This window comes from Bombina bombina, chromosome 1 (genome assembly GCF_027579735.1).
Source record: "Bombina bombina isolate aBomBom1 chromosome 1, aBomBom1.pri, whole genome shotgun sequence".
Classification (NCBI taxonomy): Eukaryota; Metazoa; Chordata; class Amphibia; order Anura; family Bombinatoridae; genus Bombina; species Bombina bombina.
Genome location: NC_069499.1, coordinates 74646140 through 74666051, shown reverse-complemented (window position 1 = coordinate 74666051; position 19912 = coordinate 74646140). Strand labels below are relative to the sequence as shown.

The 19912-nt window shown below is 42.3% G+C and overlaps 1 protein-coding gene across 1 annotated transcript in view; it reads left to right on the top strand.

The window, feature by feature from the left end:
* YY1 (YY1 transcription factor) overlaps positions 1–19912 on the top strand; it is a 111601-nt gene that overhangs the window by 71110 nt on the left and 20579 nt on the right. The window contains exon 2 of the mRNA XM_053697460.1: positions 2415–2577. Coding sequence (XP_053553435.1) covers positions 2415–2577 — 163 coding nt within the window. The remainder of the gene's footprint in view (positions 1–2414; positions 2578–19912) is intronic.

Sequence of the window (19912 nt, the reverse complement as noted above, 5' to 3'; positions counted from 1 at the left end):
TTTCCTTGTTCTCCCAGCAGAATGACTGGGGTAATGAGGAAGTGGGAGGGAAATTTAAGCCTTTGGCTGGGGTGTGTCTGCCTCCTCCTGGTGACCAGGTGTTGTATTTCCCAACAGTAAGGAATAAAGCTGTGGAGACTCTATCCGGAAGGAAAGGAATTTTCTGTGTTTGGACACAATCCTTGCTAGTGTTTCAACAGTCTCTATCACTAACTTTGGTTTTCTCCCACTTTTCTGCTTCCCTGATTTAGTGTTGCTCTTGAAACACTGAACAGTTTGGCTGTTATGGATATAGATGCTCCTATGAATTTTTCCTCTTTGGAAGTCTAACAAGACGCCTATTTTACAGACTACTTGTACTACACTTGCATGCAGCCTAGAGAATATAGACAAAGAAAAGATCAAAAATATATCGTTGCAATCAACTCCCTATAATAATGGTGTTCACATTATTTTGTCCAACCCCCTGTATCTCCTAGATGTTGACATATTTGTTAAGCTCTGATCTAATATATGATTGCAAAGGGTTTTGTAAGATGTGTTTTATTTTTTTAAGTGTTCTCAGTGTTTTGCTGTATAAAATGTTTGATCCCCTTAGGGCTAGATTTATCAAAGCCATTCTCCTCTAATATCGTCCAAAATAACGCATACAAACGGATCCTCCTATTTATCAAAGCACTCTGCGCCTATAATTGCGCAAATCTGAAAGAAATATCTTCGCACTTCACTTGCATTCGCCCAGGCGCGCTCCCAAGTGCACCAATATACATTAGTAATAGGCGTAATTTAACAGCCCGACCTACAAATACGCCCAGTTGCTTATTCATCATTGCTTTGTGCCGATAATTCCGGCTGTAATTGCGTGTTGTTTATTTCGCCATACAGACTGAGTCGAACACCATTATAATACATTCTTTTACATCTTGAGATGCAGTACTTTACTCTTTCAACTAATTTTTCAAAAGTTCAGCGCAAAGAAGATACTGTTATTCCCAGTAATTTGCGCTTCCACAGGCGAATATGGTACTAAAAGTTTTATATGTATATATCGATATATTCATTTTTGTGTCAACTTATGGCACAAACAGCACAGAAACATTGTGTAATATAAATATTAGCTAATTAGTTACCTAAAAAACGTTTTTTTAATAATCAAAACATGGCGGCGCAAATATTTATAGGGAGTAAATGCTGTTCCCGACAGGCGCAGTTTATCATTACTACGCCCCAGCTCGCCTGCGCAAAGTTACGTCTATTTTTTTGATAAATTTAGGCGCACATGTGCGCCTCTCCGGAGGCGAGCTGGGGCGCAGTTACAGGCGAAGAACATACAGAGTTCGCCTACCCTTTGATAAATCTAGCCCTTAATCTGTTTGTGCATGATTCAAATATTCTTGTGTTGAATACCCTGCTTTTGTAGAGTTTGTCCTTGGTGAGTAGGGTTACATTTATTTATTTTGGGTAGGGCTTCCTTACTTTCTCTTCTTTATAATTTATCCTTAGGGCGTTTTATTTAATTGCTGAGCCCAGGCAATCAAGTGGTTATACCACTTCTGTATAAATGTTCTACTGCCGTATTTAACTCTATTACTGTTTAACATGAGCATCAGTTATTTAAGACCCTGCACTGTTACCTGCACAACATGCACATGGAAAGCTCAGGCATGCCGGGATTTGAAAGGGAGGATTAGTAGTTAGAAAAGAGAGCTGAGCATGTCTGCCACATGTCCTGCTCTAATTTGTATGTAGCATTGAATCCCTTGTGTTCTATATTTGTTTATTCCTGCTCTTAATCTTGTGCCCTTAGTCACTTTAATATTTTTTTTACGGTGTGTTTTTGTACCGAATCCTGGAAATATATGATGTCTATTGGTCAATAGTATTAGTGCTTAGGAGCCAGAAGTAAATTTAGATCCGTAGTGTTGGTGTGCTCCCAAGCTGATTTTACTGACCACCCAGCTAAAAATAAGCTAAAATTGGCTAATATTTCTTTTCAATGTTTATTGCTCAAATTTTCATGAAATAAATTTGTTAAATTTTGCAATGAATTTTATAAAGTACTACACTGCCCTCACCCGGCTACTTTATAATGCCATCCAGCATAAAGGAAAACTCAGGAGAAATTATTCCTGATATTAAGCAAGTTTGGATTTATGTTATTTGATCTACTGCAGGTAGTAAGCCCATAGGAAGGAACATAACCATGTGAGCCGAATGAGCACAATTTGTAATGCTGATTGTTTACATACAGTGTAGCACATAAAATGTAATTTTAGTTCGAAATAAAAAAGCTTATGTATAGTTTTGTTTGTTATTGTAAATAAATCTGATATTTAACTCCCACTGGGAGCAATTCCTATTGCTTCTATTGTAAATTTTGAGATGTTCAGACTATCTCCCACTTTCACTTCTAGATGATAAAAAGGACATTGACCATGAAACTGTGGTGGAAGAGCAGATTATTGGAGAGAACTCTCCCCCAGATTATTCGGAATACATGACTGGAAAGAAGCTGCCCCCAGGAGGAATACCAGGCATTGACTTGTCTGATCCCAAGCAGCTGGCCGAGTTTGCAAGGTAACAAATTGTTCCATAAAAATATTTTTTTTTTTCTGTATTGTAATTTCTAAATCTGTGGCACCACACACACACACACAGAAGAACGTGCTCATAGAAGCCTTTAATGAAAATTGTAAATATATTTTTATATATATCTATCTCAAAATTTAAAAAAGAAAGAACATTTAGGAAATTCAGCAAAGCTAGAAAAAGAGAAAAGGATGCCCTAGCTAGCACTCTCCTTGCAAATTTAATACAATATACAGTGAATTGGCATATGAAGCGAGAGCTGAGTCTTCATAAATCAAGATATATGAATGCACCATGTTCAAAAAAATCTTGCAAAAGTTTAATTACCTACTTCTAAAATTGATTCGGCATATATAGTACACCTTAAATATGTTAAGACACCTATGGCTATGGTAATAAATGACTCCAAAAACAATAAGATGTCTATAAGGCTAAATAATTCTCGTAATTACAAAGTCAATGATTAGCCACAAATCAGTGCAGTGAGCTCAAAGAATTTCCAATCATATATTATAAAGACATCTAATTGGTACAGTCCAGAATAGTAATGCAGGTCTTAATATTAATGACAGGAAGTATAGTTGCGTTTATTTCCAAACAACATCAACCATTAATGTTGCTTAAAGTAATCAGATTAGTGAGCATATGTCGCATAGAGGATGCTATTGTTAGAAGCAGTTCATGCGCGTTAAGCGGCAAGTATAGCAGTCAGAGAAAGTGGAGTAACAGTCCCACATCATTGGAAGGTGAAGCAGGCAATATATACAACACGATCAATGCATTTAGTTGATTACAGCCATCGGGGTGCTCCTACTGAGAGTAGTTCTCTTGCCTAAGGGAGCCCTCTAATTCACACCACTTCCAAAATGATCCGTGTGTTTAACAAACTGCTTTTGGCCGCTTACCCCCTGGAGTATCTATATATGTGTGTTATATATATATATATATATATATATATATATATATATATATATATATATATATATATATATATATATATATATATATATATATATATATATATACACACACACACACCAAATATACCAATCTGAAACTGTATAAAAAATTGTTATTATTATTTTATTCCTAATGGGAAAGAGTCCACAGCCGCATTCATTACTTATGGCCACCAGGAGGAGGCAAAGACCCACCAGCCAAAGGCTTAAATACTCCTTCCACTTCCCCTATCCCCCAGTCATTCTTTGCCTTTTGTCCCAGGAGGTTGGCAGAGAAGTGTCAGAAGTTTGTTGATTTTTTTTTTTTTTTTTTTTTTTTTTTTCATTTGTTATACTTTTATTTAATTTGAATATGTCTCTTATGGAGGGTGCTACCCTTCGACATGGGACAGGAGTTTTAAGTAGTCCTGTTAGCCTCTCGTGGAGGGCCTGGGCGAAAGTTAGAGTCCAGAGATGTAGTGGGAGCTTCCCCTGCGACACCATCCCGACTCGTTATAACAGCTCCTTTCAGCATTTGGCGTTGTCTAACTTTGCTTCGCTACCTGCTGTCTTCTCTCAAGTCCATTACGGAGGCGCTGCCACTATTTGTCACACTTAAAGGGCCGTGTTCCTGTTTCACGGCGTAGATTTTTTTATTACATTGCCTGTAATGTGATTTATTATGACAGTATAGTATGGGCCTCGCTGAGGCACCTTCAGTACAGATCTTGGAATCGAGGGATATTTCCTCCTTAGGGTGGTTTGGTGAACAGGGAAGGGGTCTCTTATGTTTATGTGATCAACCTGCATTGGGTAAGTGTGTACGGACACTGAGGCTGAGACATGTAGCGTTACTCTATGCGGTACATAGTGGCTTTTTTCTGGGCTTGTGAATGTACGGCCTAGGTCTAAAAACCTTCAGGTTATGGGTTTATGCCTGTTGTGTAGTCTTGCGTATCCTTTTATGTAGGCCTAGTTTTGCTGTCTTTCGATGGCACGCTTTTGGAGTTCGCGGGGCATCTGCTGACCGTTCGTGTTTACCCTTGGGCGGGGTTTCTTCCCCTTCCGCATTCCTGGCTGAGTGGCGACGGAGGAAAGAGTCTGCTCCACTGAGGTCTGATCATAGGAGGTGGTGAGTGCCCCAGCCATTGTGTTTCGGGTTCCAGTCGTTTTGTTTTCCAATATTGGGTGTTTATATTAGTCCTAGCCATGGAGGATTCTGATGCTGGGACTATTGTCTTATCAGATAATGAGTCGTCCTCTAATAAGGATTGTCGTTTGGTCCCGTTGTCGCAAGTCTACCACTCTGGTCTCTTGTGCCTGCATAGTTTGCCGGGTCCCTCGAGCTCGGGGGACCTTGGATCTGTTGAGCCATCGTCCTCCGGGGGCTCTGTTCCTCAGGAGGCGCCTTCCCAATCGCACACTCCTTTTTGTTTTCGCAGGTGACCCTGACTTTGATGTCTCCTTCGAGTAGGGTGGATTGTTTACCCCGGAGATGGCGGGACATTTTCGCTTTAATATTTTTGTTTGGAGCTGATTCGTCTGCAAGATCCCGACGTTTCCTTGCAGTTATGTGCCTGCCTATTCCGGATGTTCAGACCGTGAACTGCACTATAATATTCCCCGGGGGGTGATTTTTCCCCCATGATCTTTTCGTTATAGGATTGTGCGGCTGCGTGTCCTACGACGTCTTTTTGATTTGTTGGGGGATCCTCTTCTTTATCGTCCGGGGACTTCTCAGTTCTTGCACGGTTCTTCGGAATAGATGGAGTTATTTTTATCTCTGTTCGGTCTATTATGAGCTTTCCCAGCCTCTTTTTCTGAGTGTTCCGGTGTCTGTTTGGCAGGTCCTGCGGAGACATAGTTCCTTCTGAGCGGATGCCTTCGGGTGCCCTTGTTTTATCAGAGTCGGATTTCTTTTACTTTTTTTTTTTTTTCCCTACAGGAATTCTGGGATTTAGTTCTTCCATGGAAGTCATTGGTGTGTGCACTGTTAATTGTTAGTGACGCATGTTGCACCTGGCTGGTCCGGCGGGACCTACTGGTTCATTTGTTTTTGGTTGTTTTTATACACTACACTTACATCAAGACCTTCGGGTCCAGATGTCGGGAGCGCTTGGGCTGGCCTGTCAGTCTGCTCCAGAGACATGGGCCGGTGGAGTTCCACCACGTCCCTTCGCATCCCCGGCCTGAGGTCCTTGCTGCTATGTGCGGTTCTGGCCTTTTGGGCTGCCCTTGGTAGTTCTTCTAGAGACTAGGTGCTGTTGGGTGGCTAGTATAGGTCGGGTCATGCTGAGGTGGCTACTTACTCCTTACTTTTGTTGCTCTGATGGGATCTTGGGTTGCAGCTCACCCTGGTGTTCTCCGGTGTTGCCACTGGTGTTTCGATCGTTTCTGCCGCCCCTTAGGGGCCGGGAACCAAGGTGAGCTCAGCCCTCGGAATCCCGTGCCTCGCGACTGATGGTCCGGGGTTTTTCTTCTTGGGCTCGGGATGCGTGTTTTTATCGCAGTATATATCCTGTGTCCTCCTGTGCTTGCTGTTCGAGGTCTTCCTTTTCCTCGGCGAGTTAGTCTGCCAGCTTGTTGGTCCGGTTTGGGGTGTGAGGCCTCAGATTCTGACTAGTGGAATCTGACCCCTTCTTCTCGGATCTCCTAGTAGTCTAGAGTTCTGTCAGTCCAATTTCGGGCTCTCTCCTTGTCCCTGTTATCCCCTTGGGTGTTAGGGGTTGGGTCAGAAAGGATTCCATTGTTCTCCTTGGGGAGCTTAGAATTGTTGGCGGATTGGGTACCTGTGGTGAGGTCGGGCTTCTGGGCCTTCCTTTCTTATGGGTTATTTGCCCTATTGTCTTCATTAGGACTAGGGTTGGACTCTAGCCTGTTTGACCTTTCCCTTTCTTGTTTCTGCATTTTGCGGACCTTTGCTCGGCACATGGTGGTTGCATGTTAGTTGCCTTGCTGCCGGTGTTGTGGGGGCTTGAGAGGCTGTCTCTCATAGATGCTTTTTTTTTATTGGGCTCTTGATGGTCTGTCTGACCTTTTTCCTATGGCCGGTGGCAGACTCCCCTGGAGGGGGGTGCCTTTTGGGTTTACCGCCTCTTTGCTCTTTGGGGCGTTCAGTGCCTGTGCATTCATCGGTAGATGGTTTAGGTTCTTGGGGACACGTCCGACAGTCTCTTCATCTGGGGGACTCTGGTTCCCTGTGGAAGGAAGGGTCTAGCTGGTACTTTAGTGTTTTTTCGGAGATTACATCTTGTTAGCTTGGATGCTTGACTTAGATCTAGCAATCTTATGGCTTTTTCAGATCGGGGTTCGATTCCGTCTGGTTTAACTACACTTATGTTGCCTTGTGGTCTTGCCCTTTGGGATTCAGTGTTTTCCTATTTGGGGGACTTATCCCTGGGTTTTGGTTGTGTTTTTTTTTTTTTTTTCTCCAACACCTGCCTGGTTGTTTTCTCTCCCTCTCCTTGTGCAGGGGTGGGGCGTTACGTCAGCTGTAAGAGCCTGTTGGTTAGCTTTGCTACCTAGCGAGCGGTGGGTTTGCAGTTTGGCTCTGCTGATGCTATTGCACCTTGGTTGTTAAACTTCAAGGGTCCGTTTAGAGGAGTTACTTTACTCCCTCTGGAGAAGGGGGATTCCTCGGTTGTCGAGAGGATTGGTTCTCGGATGAGTTTCGACTGCTCTGTGGCCATTCGAAATAGCAACTACTGAATCAATCACTCTAAATGATTGAAAATAATTCCTCTAGTAATGTTGTCTACCATGTGGGAAAAACATATAATGCATGAAATGTAGAGTAACTCCGGGTGGAGTGTGAGAGGAAGCACAAGGCACTGCATGTGAGCTAGAAAAATTGTGGGACACTATAGGAGAAAATAGTGGCATAGATGGACCATTGTCCACAGACTCCTAAACAGCAAACGCCTTACAAGGAGTAAGTTCAGAAAAAAGTGAAAAAATTTTATTAAAAAAAAATTACTGTCTCTTTAAATTTTAAAAATAACTTTTTATTTCTGTGTGCAGAAGCAAGCTAAATTAGCATGCCAATGTTGCTGTTCATAGACATCGCCATGACATTAAAGAAGCAATGTCTTGTGCAGCAATTCCAGATGGAAATTGCAAGGAACCGCAGGGCACTACATGTGAGAGAGAAAAATGAATGTACACTTCTTTAATTAACCTGCCTCACATATAGTAGAATAATTAAATAAAAACTTAACCAGTTGCTAATAAAAATAAACATATAGCAAGTGATACTGTCCCTTTTAATGTTTAAAGGTAACATCTTTATTTTTACCAGGAGAAACATGTCTAAGATGTATGAGAGGAACGTCAGTACTCTATCCATACCTCAGCTTACCCAGCTGAAGCGACAGTCTGTCTATACAGAAACTGAGCTCATTATAGCACTGACTGAAGCGCAATCATTTAGTCAAAAAATCCTTTGAGTCTTCCAATAAACGGAAGTGACAGGAAGGAAGAGTCTTCTATACGGCGCCATCATCCACACCTAGCGTATATTCACACTGACAGGAGGGAGGAGAGAAAACGTTGGCGCTGTTTACCAACTCCGCCCCTCGTGGGCATTACCCTAGTAATCTCCCGGTTGCCATTATCTGAGTGAAGGCACCGGGATCAAAGGCTAGACCTTACTGAAGTGCCAAAATAGAGCTCTCAAGTTAAAATATGTAACACCGCTGTTATCGCGGTAACGCTGCACACACTGTACCCACACAGTCTATTTATGAATAAAAAGGAAACCTGAATTCTCCCGGTCGCCATTGTCAAAATATAGCCCCCGGGATCAAGCAGACAGACTGAACAGCAGCATGTCAGTACACAGCCCTTTAGTTTCACCGTTAGCAGAGTCTCTACTGTGAACCTGAAGTTACATAAGCATTGCACAGATTCCATGTCGTCAGCCCCTTTAGGCTTGTAGACAACAAATAGACATTATCCCTCTTGTATACAGATATTATGTCTCTTTCACCCAGTCAGCCTTTAATATTAGTCCGGGAATGAAAGACATGCCAGCCCCTAACTGCCTTAATGTCCCCTGCAAAGACTAGGAGAATCTGAATCCAAGTTAAATGAGGTTAGATGTAAATTTAAGAAAGTGTGCTAACTTACTCTGAGATCTCTACCCCCAGAAAAAAAGGTTAGCTCTTACCTCATTTTATGCCTGGCAGCAAGGCAGTTCCGAGGTTTAAGAGGTCCTCTCCCTCCCATGGACCTGGAAAGAAAACGAAAGTCCTGAATAAAATTAATTCAGGTTTTCATAGTCAGGGCAGCATCAGTATGGGAGGCGCAGTGAGAATTATGTCCCACAAGTTCCCATTGCTTTAAAGCCACCAAAGCTCTCCCGTAGAGACTGATATGGACTACGGCTACACCCTAGGACAAAGCAGCACAATCTTGCACTACTTTAAAAATAATAAAGTCTTGATTGAAGAATCTATACTAACACCTCACTTTACCTCTTCCTATCACTAACGTAGGCAAAGAGAATGACTGGGGTGGGAGGGAAGGGAGGAGCTATTTAACAGCTCTGCTGTGGTGCTCTTTGCCTCCTCCTGCTGACCAGGAGGTGAATATCCCATTAGTAATTAAGATGATCCGTGGACTCATTGCGTCTTAAAAAAGAAATATGTATGTATGTGTGTGTGTGTGTGTGTATATATATATATATATATATATATATATATATATATATATATATATATATATATATATATATATATATATATATATATATATATATATATATATATATATATACACACACCAAATATACCAATCTGAAAGTGTAAAATGTATCTATATACTACATAAAGTATAAATATTGATGTATCTGTTCACCATACAAAGTCGAACATTTCAAAAGCAATATATAACAGTCCCATAAGTAGAAAATATTTGCATCCTTCAATAGGACCAAGGAGGTGCTCTCTTCTTTTATCCCTCTTCACAGTCAGTCTGATCAAAAAGTCTAAAAGGAAAAGGCGCATCCTTGTGCAGATCAATGCTATAAAGCTGGTGATGAGAGCCAATTCTCTTCCCAATGTGTACAAAATACTCTCTCAAAGGTTGCAGCACTCAGTTGTGCTGATAGAAGCAGGCAGGGATCTTGCAGTGTCTCTGCTCACTGATTCAAGGCAACTGGTAACCTGGTAATCTTCCATGGAACAATGTTTAACAGCTGATATCGCTACATGTTTCATCAGGAGTCCGTTTTAATAAATATTTTAAAAATAGATGTTATCTTGTAATATCACAAAAAATATATAACAAACAAAGAAAAAAATGTGATAAAGCACTGGTAAGGATATGTGAACTTCAGGAATCTAGAAGTTAAAATCCTTTGAAGAAAAGGAAATAACAAATAGTTAAGTCCTGTATACACAGATAGATAGATAGCGATATATATATATATATATATATATATATATATATATATATATATATATATATATATATAATCTCTAACAGTAGAAAAAGCGATGAATCCCACGGACGGTCTCCGTGTTGTAGCCAGGATCCAAAACAAGCAGGCACACAGGATTTTTCTTAAACACTCCGTTTAATGGCAGCAAATAAACCAAAAGTTTCGGCTCAAACACGAGCCTTTGTCAATGGTGTACAAAACCGAATGTGACAAACCAAACAAACCTATACCTTAAATACCCACCCACCCCCCTTGTGATAACCAAACAGAGAGTGAAAATCAGACTACAACAATTACCACGTCTAGTGGGGTAACTACACGATCTGCTCAAAAGCCCCCTTTAGCCGTAGGCCCCGAAGCAGTAGCCTCAGGAGGGGGCGGGGCAAAACGAAAAAAACAACAACATCGGAAAAAGACACAATTTATAATTTTGAGTAAACGCCCCCTTACGGGCGACGAAATAAAAGTACTCAATAGGGGTCTATCTTTTGTACCAACCCCCCCCTGTGATCTGTTTGACTTGTTGGTTGACATGGGGAGATTTCAAAGGCAGCTAAAGCTTAAAGATTTTTTTAAAGATAAGGGGGAACATACCCCTAAACAATTTAAAGCGTGTAGCACCTTCGAACCCATCAATACCCACTCCTCTATAAAAACATTTCATCATATTTGTACTACCTCCCTTACTGAATTGCATAAGAGTATGCCGATGCCCAGAGATAACCTGACAAGTGCTGAAAGACGGGCAATTAAGTCTTTATCTACTGATAGACATAGTCATCAGGCCAGTGGACAAGGGGGATGCCACGGTAATACTGGATTACGCACAATATAGGGGTGAGGCCTGTAAACAATTACATGACTTAAACACCTATCGCCAATTACAATCTAATCTAACTAGACTTTTAAAAAACAGGTTGATGAGTTTTTGCGTTTGGCATATCAAGCAGGTGTTATTGATGATGACATATTGCGGTACCTCACAGTAGACTATCCAATTTGTCCAATACTATACCTACTGCCCAAGGTTCATAAGGCACTGGAGGACCACCCGGGCAGACCTATTGTGTCTGCCAGGGGGTCGCTCATGCAGCCCCTAGCTGAATTTATTGATTTTTTTTATTGATTTTTGCCTACAGCCTGTAGTACAAAATACCCAGTCCCATTTAAAAGATTCATTTGAACTGATCAAACTATTGAGGAATATTGATAGTCTATCGTCTACTGATATCCTAGTGACCATGGATGTGGTGAGTCTATACACTGTGATTCCCCATGGTCATGGTATAGATATGGTAAGACAAATTTTGACCGACAACCCAATGTATACAGGCCCTCCCATAGAGTTTCTTTTGCATTTGATGGAGTTCTGTCTGGAGAAAAACATTTCGATTTGAGAATGATTACTTCTTACAGATTATTGGTACTGCAATGGGGTCGAACATGGCCCCATCATACGCCAATATCTATATGTCTATGTATGAGAAATACAACATTTTCTCCAGACAGAATCCCATCAAATTGTACCGTAGGTACATAGACGATGTCTTTTTGATCTGGGGTGGTACCCTTGAAAGTCTTAATGAATGGGTTGATGGATTGAATGCCCTTGATTCAACCATCAAATTCAAAATGGAATACAACAGTAATCAGATCAATTTCCTAGACATGGAAATCTTTAGGGTAGAATCTCCTAATGGATATAAATTACATACAACTTTGTTTAAAAAACCCACTGATAAAAATATCCTCCACTACCAGAGTTTTCACCCAAAATTCCAAAAAGATGGTGTCAGTTCTTCCCAACTCCTGCGGGTCGTCCGTAACAATACGGATGACTCCCGAAAGGAGAGACAACTCGAAGAAATGTCCCAAAAATTCTTTGGGAGAGGCTACCCACCCACCCTAATAAACCAACAAAGAATTGAAGCAAGCCAACTCACTCAGGATCAGTCAATTTCGAAACGGACCACTGATGAACAACCCAAGCGGCTTAATTTCATAACTACCCGGGATCTGGGATGCTCCAGAATGTGATCAAGATACACTGGATGATGCTCTCTAAGGACACTAGCCTACCTTTTGTGGATGCTCCTGTACCTCGGTTGGTATATAAACGAGCAAGCAACTTAAGGGATCTACTGGTACTAAGTGACCCCACACACTTTTATGAAAAACAGACATGGCTAACGAGAGGCAAACCAGGGTGTTTTAAATGTGGCAATTGTGTCACCTGCAATAATCTCATTGCTGGAACATCCTTTCAACATCCCCACAACAATAAGAGGTACAAGATAAAGCACAGACTAACGTGCACCTCGGAATACGTTGTCTACGCCATTATTTGCCCATGTTCAAAATTTTACATAGGCAAAACGGTTACACCATTTAAAGAACGTTTAGCAAACCACAAGACAGCAATCCGTCAGGCGATCGATAAAGGACAATCTGAGCAACCAGTTGCACGACATTTTGCAGCTGCAGGACACACTGTCTCCTCCCTACGGGTTATGTTGATTGATCATGTGCCCCGTCACCGACGGGGTGGGGACAGAGGCCTAGCCCTATTACGGATGGAAGCCCGTTGGATCTTCACTTTGGACACTGTTGCCCCTCGGGGACTCAATGTCAATATAGACTTGGGTTGTTGGTACAAACATAAATGAGTTGTGGCCATCTGGGAGTCATCTATTATTATGTTTCTACCTACTCCTTTAGGCTTGATGTAATTTAATTTAGTGATATAAAGTTTAATACAACAGGGGGTTTTAACCCTCTGTTACCTGCTACTTCCCACATGCCTTGATACTGCGGGTATAGAGGGCTGTGTTATAAGTTTTCAAACTGGTTTTCTCTTGTTAAGTGTATTCAGTCCACGGATCATCCATTACTTATGGGATATATTCCCTTCCCAACAGGAAGTTGCAAGAGGATCACCCAAGCAGAGCTGCTATATAGCTCCTCCCCTCACATGTCATACCCAGTCATTCTCTTGCAACTAACATAGTAGGAAGGTGTGAGAGGAGTGTGGAGTTTTTATACTTAATTATTTCTTCAATCAAAAGTTTGTTATTTTAAATGGCACCAGAGTGTGCTGTTTTTTTCTCTCAGGCAGTATTTAGAAGAAGAATCTGCCTGCGTTTTCTATGATCTTAGCAGAAGTAACTAAGATCCACTGGCTGTTCTCGCACATTCTGAGGAGTGGGGTAACTTCAGAAAGGGAATAGCATGCGGGGTCCCCTGCAGATGAGGTATGTGCAGTAGAATATTTTTCTAAGGAATGGAATTGACTAAGAAAATACTGCTAATACCGATGTAATGTAAGTACAGCCTTAAATGCAGTAGCGACTGGTATCAGGCTGATGAATGTATGTACAATAAGTAATTTTCTAAGGAATGGAATTTGACTAAGAAAATACTGTTAATACTGAAGTAATGTATGAGCCTTAACTGCAGTAGAAGCAACTGGTAGCAGGCTTATTAATAACACTACCTAACTTTTAAAGTGTATGTTTAAAACGTTTACTGGCATGTTATTAGTTTTTGTGAGGTACTTTGGTGATAAATCTTTTGGGGCATGATTTTTTCCACATGGCTGTCGTATATTTCTGCATAGAAACGGTTAACTGAGGTTTCCCACTGTTGTAATATGAGTGGGAGGAGCCTATTTTAGCCCTTTTTTTGCGCAGTAAAAATTCAGTTACAGTCTTCCTGCTTCTTCCTCCTTGATCCAGGACGTCTCTAGAGAGCTCAGGGGTCTTCAAAATTCATTTTGAGGGAGGTAATCAGTCACAGCAGACCTGTGACAGTGTGTTTGACTGTGATAAAAACGTTAATTGTTAAATTGATTATCCGTTTTGGGTATTAAGGGGTTAATCATCCATTTTCTAGTGGGTGCAATGCTTTGCTAACTTAATACATTTACTGTGAAAATTTGGTTGCTATAACTGATTTGGTTCATGTTATTTCAACTGTGACAATTTTTTGTGCTTCTTAAAAGCGCAGTAGCGTTTTTTATATTGCTTGTAAACATATTTGAAAGGATTTTCCAAGCTTGCTAGTCTCATTGCTAGTCTGTTTAAACATGTCTGACACGGATGAATCTGTTTGTTCACTATGTTTGGAGGCCAATGTGGAGCCCTATAGAAATATGTGTACTAAATGTATTGATGTCACTTTGAATAAAAGTCAATTTTTATCTGTAAAGAAATTATCACCAGACAACGAGGGGGAAGTTATGCCGACTAACTCTCCTCACGTGTCAGTACCTTCGCCTCCCGCTCAGGAGGCGCGTGATAGTGTGGCGCCAAGTACATCAGAGAGGCCCATACAAATCACTTTGCAAGACATGGCTGCTGTTATGACAGAGGTATTATCTAAATTGCCAGAATTAAGAGGCAAGCGCGATAGCTCTGGGTTAAGGACAGAGCACACTGATGTGAGAGCCATGTCCGATACTGCGTCACAATTTGCAGAACATGAGGACGGAGAGCTTCATTCTGTGGGTGACGGATCTGATCCAGGGAGACCGGATTCAGAGATTTCTAATTTTAAATTTAAGCTTGAGAACCTCCGTGTATTGCTAGGGGAGGTATTAGCGGCTCTGAATGATTGTAACACGGTTGCAATTCCAGAGAAAATATGTAGGCTGGATAGATACTTTGCGGTACCGGTGTGTACTGACGTTTTTCCTATACCTAAAAGGCTTACAGAAATTATTAGCAAGGAGTGGGATAGACCCGGTGTGCCCTTTTCCCCTCCTCCGATATTTAGGAAAATGTTTCCAATAGACGCCACCACACGAGACTTATGGCAGACGGTCCCTAAGGTGGAGGGAGCAGTTTCTACTTTAGCTAAACGTACCACTATCCCGGTGGAGGATAGTTGTGCATTTTCGGATCCAATGGATAAAAAATTAGGTTACCTTAAGAAAATGTTCGTTCAACAAGGTTTTATCTTACAGCCCCTTGCATGCATTGCGCCTGTCACTGCTGCTGCGGCATTCTGGTTTGAGTCTCTGGAAGAAGCCATTCGCAAAGCTCCATTGGATGAGATTATGGACAAGCTTAAAGCACTTAAGCTAGCTAATGCATTTGTTTCTGATGCCGTTGTACATTTAACCAAACTAACGGCTAAGAACTCCGGATTCGCCATCCAGGCGCGCAGAGCGCTATGGCTTAAATTCTGGTCAGCTGACGTGACTTCTAAATCTAAATTGCTTAATATTCCTTTCAAGGGGCAGACCTTATTCGGGCCCGGCTTGAAAGAAATTATTGCTGACATTACTGGAGGTAAGGGTCATACTCTTCCTCAGGACAGGGCCAAATCAAAGGCCAAACAGTCTAATTTTCGTGCCTTTCGTAACTTCAAGGCAGGAGCAGCATCAACTTCCTCCGCTCCAAAACAGGAAGGAACTGTTGCTCGTTACAGACAGGGCTGGAAAGCTAACCAGCCCTGGAACAAGGGCAAGCAGGCCAGAAAGCCTACTTCTGCCCCTAAGACAGCATGAAGAGAGGGCCCCCTATCCGGAAACGGATCTAGTGGGGGGCAGACTTTCTCTCTTCGCCCAGGCTTGGGCAAGAGATGTCCAGGATCCCTGGGCGTTGGAGATCATATCTCAGGGATATCTTCTGGACTTCAAAGCTTCTCCTCCACAAGGGAGATTTCATCTTTCAAGGTTATCAGCAAACCAAATAAAGAAAGAGGCATTTCTACGCTGTGTACAAGACCTCTTAGTAATGTGGGTGATCCACCCAGTTCCGCAGACGGAACAAGGGCAAGGGTTTTACTCTAATCTGTTTGTGGTTCCCAAGAAAGAGGGTACCTTCAGACCAATCTTGGACCTAAAAATCTTAAACAAATTCCTAAGAGTTCCATCATTCAAAATGGAAACTATTCGAACCATCCTACCCATGATCCAAGAGGGTCAATACATGACCACAGTAGACTTAAAGGATGCCTACCTTCATATACCGATTCACAAAGATCATTATCGGTACCTAAGATTTGCCTTTCTAGACAGGCATTACCAGTTTGTAGCTCTTCCCTTCGGGTTAGCTACGGCCCCGAGAATTTTTACAAAGGTTCTGGGCTCACTTCTAGCGGTGCTAAGACCGCGAGGCATAGCGGTGGCTCCGTACCTAGACGACATTCTGATACAAGCGTCAAGTTTTCAAATTGCCAAGTCTCATACAGAGATAGTTCTGGCATTTCTGAGGTCGCATGGGTGGAAGGTGAACGTGGAAAAGAGTTCTCTAATACCACTCACAAGAGTTCCCTTTCTGGGATAGAATCTATAGAAATGAAGATTTACCTGACGGAGTCCAGGTTATCAAAGCTTCTGAATGCTTGCCGTGTCCTTCATTCCATTCCACGCCCGTCAGTAACTCAGTGCATGGAAGTAATCGGCTTAATGGTAGCGGCAATGGACATAGTACTATTTGCGCGCCTGCATCTCAGACCTCTGCAATTATGCATGCTAAGTCAGTGGAATGGGGATTACTCAGATTTGTCCCCTTTACTAAATCTGGATCAGATTACTCAGATTTGTCCCCTTTACTAAATCTGGATCAAGAGACCAGAGATTCTCTTCTCTGGTGGCTTTCTCGGGTCCATCTGTCCAAGGGGATGACCTTTCGCAGACCAGATTGGACAATTGTAACAACAGATGCCAGCCTTCTAGGTTGGGGCGCAGTCTGGAACTCCCTGAAGGCTCAGGGATTATGGACTCAGGAGGAGAAACTCCTCCCAATAAATATTCTGGAGTTGAGAGCAATATTCAATGCTCTTCTAGCTTGGCCTCAGTTAGCAACACTGAGGTTCATCAGATTTCAGTCGGACAACATCACGACTGTGGCCTACATGAACCATCAAGGGGGAACCAGGAGTTCCCTAGCGATGTTGGAAGTCTCAAAGATAATTCGCTGGGCAGAGTCTCACTCTTGCCACCTGTCAGCGATCTACATCCCAGGCGTGGAACTGGGAGGCGGACTTTCTAAGTCGCCAGACTTTTCATCCGGGGGAGTGGGAACTTCATCCGGAGGTCTTCGCTCAACTGATTCATCGTTGAGGCAAACCAGAACTGGATCTCATGGCGTCTCGCCAGAACGCCAAGCTTCCTTGTTACAGATCCAGGACCAGGGACCCGGGAGCGGCGCTGATAGATGCTCTGGCAGCCCCTTGGGTCTTCAACATGGCTTATGTGTTTCCACCATTTCCGATGCTACCTCGACTGATTGCCAAGATCAAACAGGAGAGAACATCCGTGATTCTGATAGCGCCTGCGTGGCCACGCAGGACCTGGTATGCAGACCTAGTGGACATGTCGTCCTGTCCACCATGGTCTCTGCCTCTGAGGCAGGACCTTCTAATACAAGGTCCTTTCAACCATCCAAATCTTAACTCTCTGAGGCTGACTGCATGGAGATTGAACGCTTGATCCTATCAAAGCGTGGCTTCTCGGAGTCAGTTATTGATACCTTAATACAGGCACGGAAGCCTGTTACCAGAAAAATTTACCATAAGATATGGCGTAAATATTTATATTGGTGCGAATCCAAGAGTTACTCATGGAGTAAGGTTAGGATTCCTAGGATATAGTCTTTTCTACAAGAGGGTTTGGAAAAGGGCTTATCTGCTAGTTCGTTAAAGGGACAGATTTCTGCTCTGTCTATTCTCTTACACAAATGTCTGGCAGAAGTTCCAGACGTCCAGGCTTTTTGTCTGGCTTTGGCTAGGATTAAGCCTGTGTTTAATACTGTTGCTCCTCCGTGGAGCTTAAACTTGGTTCTTAAAGTTCTTCAAGGGCTTCAGTTTGAACCCCTTCATTCCATTGATATTAAGCTTTTATCTTGGAAAGTTCTGTTTTTAATGGCTATTTCCTCGGCTCGAAGAGTCTCTGAGTTATCTGCCTTACATTGTGATTCTCCTTATCTGATTTTCCATTCAGACAAGGTAGTTCTGCGTACTAAACCTGGGTTTTTACCTAAGGTAGTTTCTAACAGGAATATCAATCAGGAGATTGTTGTTCCATCATTATGTCCTAATCCTTCGTCAAAGAAGGAACGACTTTTGCATAATCTGGACGTAGTCCGTGCCCTGAATTTCTATTTACAGGCAACTAAAGATTTTCGTCAAACTTCTTCCCTGTTTGTCGTGTACTCGGGACAGAGGAGAGGTCAAAAAGCTTCGGCAACCTCTCTCTCCTTTTGGCTTCGTAGCATAATACGTTTAGCCTATGAGACTGCTGGACAGCAGCCCCCTGAAAGAATTACAGCTCATTCCACTAGAGCTGTGGCTTCCACCTGGGCCTTTAAAAATGAGGCCTCTGTTGAACAGATTTGCAAGGCTGCAACCTTGTCTTCGCTTCACACTTTTTCAAAATTTTACAAATTTGACACTTTTGCTTCTTCGGAGGCTGTTTTTGGGAGAGAGGTTCTACAGGCAGTGGTTCCTTCCGTTTAAGTTCCTGCCTTGTCCCTCCCATCATCCGTGTACTTTAGCTTTGGTATTGGTATCCCATAAGTAATGAATGATCCGTGGACTGAATACACTTAACAAGAGAAAACATAATTTATGCTTACCTGATAAATTTATTTCTCTTGTAGTGTATTCAGTCCACGGCCCGCCCTGTCTTTTTAAGGCAGATCTAAATTTTAATTAAAACTCCAGTCACCACTGCACCCTATGGTTTCTCTTTTCTTGTCTTGTTTTCGGTCGAATGACTGGATATGACATGTGAGGGGAGGAGCTATATAGCAGCTCTGCTTGGGTGATCCTCTTGCAACTTCCTGTTGGGAAGGGAATATATCCCATAAGTAATGGATGATCCGTCGACTGAATACACTACAAGGGAAATAAATTTATCAGGTAAGCATAAATTATGTTTTTAGTAGCGGAATTTATAATTCATATAAGTTTCTCCTGTATATTAAATAGTTTGAATCTTGTTCTGTTATATATAATTGTTTATGTGGGGTTGATTTGGTCATTCACTTATTGATTTTCTTTCTAGTATCTGTCAGATGCACATCCGACCACGCACTAGTGTAGCTCAGTTGTTTACACGTGGTTGCTATGGTCACCTGTGACCACTGACGATTCACTTGAGACGGAGGAAGCGTGCTGACGTCACGCCACGTCTTCTTTGAAGCTACAGTGAGCACATGGAAACCCGGCAAGTTGAATGAGGGTGTGTTTCGGTTGTGCATGCTCCCATATACTCCCATATATAATTCCAAAAGTAGACAATGGCAACAGCACTTTTCTTTAAAACACTTCTTCTTTATTTAAGCAACATTAGGATAAAAACATAGCGACGTTTCTATGATAGCATGAGGAAGGGTCCAAGAGGCTCGAAACGTCGCTATATTTTTATCCTAATGTTGCTTAAATAAAGAAGAAGTGTTTTAAAGAAAAGTGCTGTTGCCATTGTCTACTTTTGGATATATATATATATTCTGTTGGAGCTGCAGGAAGCCCCAGCCGTCCCGGCTGTTACGTTACAGCCGAGAGATGGAGTTCCTGAGCTCAAGACATGTGCTCGCATATGGAACCGGAGCACGATCGGTGCTCCGCTTCCATATGAAGGCACATGCCAGATCGTTAGACAATTGTTGCAGATGGTGACACTGTGTGTGTCACCATCTATAACGATCATCTGCTGGGTGGAAATTCGAGAGACAGGTGGGAGGTCTAGCAGCAATGGGAGGAGGTGAGTGAAAGGGCTATACACTGTGGAACATAAAAGAATAAAGGGAGAGGGAGGAAAGGGACGCTACACTACAGAAAAAAGGTGGTGTGGGGGGGGGGCCCCTAACTAATGATCGCGGGAGGTGGGGGGGACACTACAGAAAAGTTTAAAAAAATAAAAACACTTATTTAGATACTAGCAGACAGCTGCCAGTACGTGAGATAGAGAGCTGTTTGGGAGGGATCAGGAAGG